Source organism: Poecile atricapillus, chromosome 3 (assembly GCF_030490865.1).
Source record: "Poecile atricapillus isolate bPoeAtr1 chromosome 3, bPoeAtr1.hap1, whole genome shotgun sequence".
In the NCBI taxonomy this organism is placed as follows: Eukaryota; Metazoa; Chordata; class Aves; order Passeriformes; family Paridae; genus Poecile; species Poecile atricapillus.
This window is the reverse complement of record NC_081251.1, coordinates 51,883,858-51,888,281: the sequence shown is the minus strand read 5'-3', so window position 1 is coordinate 51,888,281 and position 4,424 is coordinate 51,883,858. Positions and strand designations below refer to the sequence as shown.

General features: G+C 34.8%; 1 protein-coding gene across 19 annotated transcripts in view; it reads left to right on the top strand.

Annotated features, from left to right (window-relative positions):
• The window catches only part of TRDN (triadin), a 231,918-nt gene that overhangs the window by 108,803 nt on the left and 118,691 nt on the right, over nucleotides 1-4,424 (top strand). For all 19 annotated transcript variants that reach the window (XM_058835672.1, XM_058835685.1, XM_058835682.1 and 16 more), the window contains 2 exons: nucleotides 2,673-2,708; nucleotides 3,778-3,840. In XM_058835672.1, the coding sequence (XP_058691655.1) occupies nucleotides 2,673-2,708; nucleotides 3,778-3,840 (99 nt within the window). The remainder of the gene's footprint in view (nucleotides 1-2,672; nucleotides 2,709-3,777; nucleotides 3,841-4,424) is intronic.

Sequence of the window (4,424 nt, the reverse complement as noted above, 5' to 3'; positions counted from 1 at the left end):
CTTCTGTTATCTCCCTTCCCACCATTGTCCAAGAGCTAGCTGCTCTCCAATGAGAATAACACAAACATGTTGTCAAGATGGGTGGAGGAAATTCAAATTGAAACACTCCTTTCTTGGTCTTCGTTGAATTTTACTTCGATTTCTACTGGCCTCAGTCATTCATCCCTTATTAAAAAAAAAATAATTCCATCTCAGAGGTTTCTTTGCTTCAAGGGCTGTTCTGTTCAATCCAGCCACTTTATAAGAAAATTATTCTATGCTTCTTTTTATTTTTCACCCAGGAATATTTTTTACCTGAATGTCCCATTCAATAGTACATCACTGCTTTAATTCACAATACTCATGTCCATTTGACTCCTTCCTGTACTACTTAAAGCTCGAATTCTGCATGGAGTCTACAGAAAAAAAAAAAAAAGCTTGACTAAATAAAAATCCATTGCTGGCCTTGCTACACTGATTCTGTCGTGTACTCTTCCAGCTGCATATATCCCTGTTTCACTCTTGTAAATGTAGGCTTTTTAATTTTGTACTCATATGTCTCACACTGACCATGAAATATGGCTCAGGACTAATGCTACTGATGAAAAAATCCTGTTAATTACATTATTAAGAAACAATAGCAATAACAATAGATTTTTCAATAGTTAATTGCCCTCGAATTTCAAATTGTGGTCAATGCCAAACTCTCGAAAGCCCCTTGTGTTTCCTTGTGTTACCCACAATTTGTGCTTATTATGATCCCTCTCTATGCAGTTGGCCCTTTGTAGTTCTGTAACTGTTTCTAGCTAAAAAAAGTAAGTGCTTTCAATTAATAGATGGGGTTGATATTTTACAGTGCAAGAGACCTGCCTAAGTTGATATTTAATTATTTGCTCTGCATTTTAATTTATCTGTGTACATATCTGCATAGAGCCCACTACATATATTGCTTCAGAAATTGCAAGTTTTGCTGGTGTAAAATATACAGTTAATATGCAACATTCTAAACATGAGCTGCTCATATAGAGAGGAAATAAATTTATTCAAGAAATGGCATTACTTCCTTAAGTCAGAAATAGCTCTTTCTATGGTATCCATTTACCAAGTCCATCATTCTCACTTAAGAAAGTTTCTTTCAGTGGTAGCTGTGAGAGGCATCAGTGGGGCCAGATGCAGCTGGGATGTGAATGGAAACTCAATGGCTGTTTCTCTCAGACCTGAACAAGAGTGTTTGTGTTGCATTAAGCAGCATAATTGGGAAATAGGGGCCACAGTCCTTTAATACTTCTATGTAGTCATCCCACAGAAATTTCATAACAAATATAGACATCTCAAAGCTGTCTGGATGCTCTGAATAATGCAACTTGAGAGCTTGATGGAAGAAAAGTATGTCAGTGGGATTAATTGGTGGAATGACTTGGCAATAAAGATTCTGCAGCCAGGGATGTCATCATCTTTGCTTGTGTTATTGGCAGTAAAAATTCCTGTCTATCTTTCATACAAAGCTTCACTTCTCAAAGCTCCATGCCTGAGCTTGTGGTTTTTAAGATGCATATGGCTCTGAACCTTGCTATGCAACTTAAGGCAGATTTCATGTGAGTTTTTCTGGGCCCCAGAGGCATGCAAAATGCTATGAGTTCAAAGGCAGAAATAGTCTTGGATTAAAGAGAATCTTGTTGTTAGGACTTTAGGCTTACAAATTATTCTCATGCAGCACCTAGCACCAGAAATGTAAGAAACAAAAAAAGTCAGTCTAACTCACCAGAACTGAGGCATTCAGAAAAAATTGGACATTACAGAAGCCCCAGCAGCACTTCAGCCTCTAGTTCTTATGAGTAAAGTCTCAAGGAAGGCAGACAGAAAGAAGCTCTTTTTGTCAGTAAATTACACACTTAATTTGTTTAACAGTTTTGATTAATTTGGGGAGAGTATGCAAATAATTAAACCACAATTTAGATATCAGAGATCTACATTACATGTAGAAATAATCCACTGGACAGTCATAGGTGGCACAGGAAAGTGGTGCTGTTGAACAGCTTTTGTGAAATCTGAAGCTGAAGAGATTTCCATTTTGACCAGACAGGCACAGTCCCTAGCACAAGTCTCTGAAGAAATGAGTCAGAGAGAGAGAGAGAGTGAGACAATAGCATGAATATTAAAGTATACAAAAATATGAATTTCCAAACAAGTTAGTGTTGGAGGAGAACTACTCTGATGCATGATACACATGCCTAAGAAACCTCACAACACAGATGAATTTGTAGCTTGAAGTGTAGTGCGCTCAGAGTTTCAGCAGGAGGAATTAAGCACATAACTCTGAGAGGAACATTCTGTAGAACGCATGTGAGAATTTTTTGAAGACAATGACAGGGGAAACACATTGAACAAATCTGTTTAAAGTAAGAAAGAAGTGGAACAAATCTATATTATGCTTAATATTAAAACCAATTGTCAGAAAAGCAGGAGAAGTATTATTTGAGGAGACCCTGAATATTGATAAATACATTGCCTCCACAATAAGCAAAATAACTTTATTCATTAAATCAATATAGACAGACTGTGGAATCCAGGTACTCTACAAATACAGCAATTTTTTAATTTTTTAAATATCAAACACACATATTTCTTTTGGTTAAGGTAAAATGTTGTATAAATTTTAATTTTTTTTCCCTGTATTTATTTTTTCTATGCAGAAGAAAAGTCTACTGTGGAACCTAGAGAAGTGAAAAGTATGTTGCTTTGTTGTTTTTCTTTATTTTTCCATTATCATGTTAGTTTTATGCAAGGGACAGGAGTATATTTTTTTCTTGTATTTGAAAACATTCCTATACCTTAAATATTTTTCAATTAAATAGAATACTCTTTCTTAAGGTTGTTTATGGTTCTATCTTTTGTAAGATATTAAAACTTAAATATTTATCCACATTTGTCACAGTAAAAGATCACAAAAAGAAAACTATATTTTCACTAACTATAGCAATACCCAGCATCATGCAGAACAAACTGAAACTAACAAATTTGGCTGTTAATGGATGAGCAATTAAAAGAACACTTAGATTAGTTACTCTCGTACTGTTATTTTCTTCACCATCAAAAAGGGGATTCATTTCCCGAAGGAAAAATAAGAATTATAACTTTCTCCTATCCTTTGCCAAACTTAATTTTCTAATTCAGAACATTCATAAGTAATTAAATTGTTTTAAAAAGGAAAAAAATATTCTCCTTGTTTCTACTGTTGCCCAAATAGCTGCCAAATTAGAGGCATATGCTATTGAAATAATGTCATATTGTTTTGTAGATGGTGCTTTAACTTTCCATGAATAAGAGAAGTCCTGTAATGATGGTTTCAAAGATTCAATTAATAAAAAGTGTTATAAAGGTATATTGTATATGCAGGGTTTTTGGTGGCATCCTACACTTGTTCCCAAGTACCATGTGCAAGTTTTGCTGTCATTCTGTCAGGTCTTACAAAAAGAGGCAGAACAGGTGCATGGCTATTGAGTTGCCACAATAAACTCTTAGTTACACCAGGTTAATGGGCACAGTTTCTTGAATTAGAATTTAAGGAATAATCTGGTGTGCATGTTTGTTCCAGTTTTATCCTTAGCACCACATTCACTCTCTGGGTATTTAGCTGTATTTCTGAGCTGCTGGTAATAAAGTGACCATCTTATCAAATCTTGAACATATTTCAGTTAGTGGATTTCCCATCCCAAATACATACATACATGCATACATAAATACATTTGTGTGTTTCTGCATAAAAGTAGCCAGCTGAACTTCAATTTCTATTTTTAGAGAAAAGAGAGGAGAAGAAAAAGAGTGATGAAAAGAAGACTACAACTGAAACTAAGATGAAAGGTATATTTTGGAAACACTTTTTACTGGCCTCATTCAGCTTTTACTCACATTTCTGGCTCATTTCCTTTTGCTTTCTGTTAGGTTAGTCCTATGCTTCTGTTTGTATTGTCCTTCTCTGAGTTGCTCAGTCACTTTTTGCATGTTTCCCCTTCTTCAGTATCTAATGTCTAATGTGTTCAGCACCCAATATTTCCTAAACCCATTTTAAACAAATTAAATGTCCTGTTTGGTGGCCATCTATGGCCATCTTGGTGGGCTTTGTAAACAGTTTAATACTGTTACACTGCACTACACAAAACTCATGGAAGATATCACTCAATTCATGGCACATCAGTTTCTGAAGGTGGGGTAGATCTATTTATTTTATAGAATCACAACTGAAACTTGCAGTGACCAAACTGCAATGTCATGGTATCCATTTAAATAATATTTTGATCATGCATTGTCAGAAAGAATCTAAAATCCACTAAAATGTTACTTCATTCAAAATATTTAAGTAATTTATTATTTTTTAATTATCTCATTGCTACTGAATCTTAAGCTAAAAGGTGCCACATTCACACACTGATGATTTTTGCCTAACT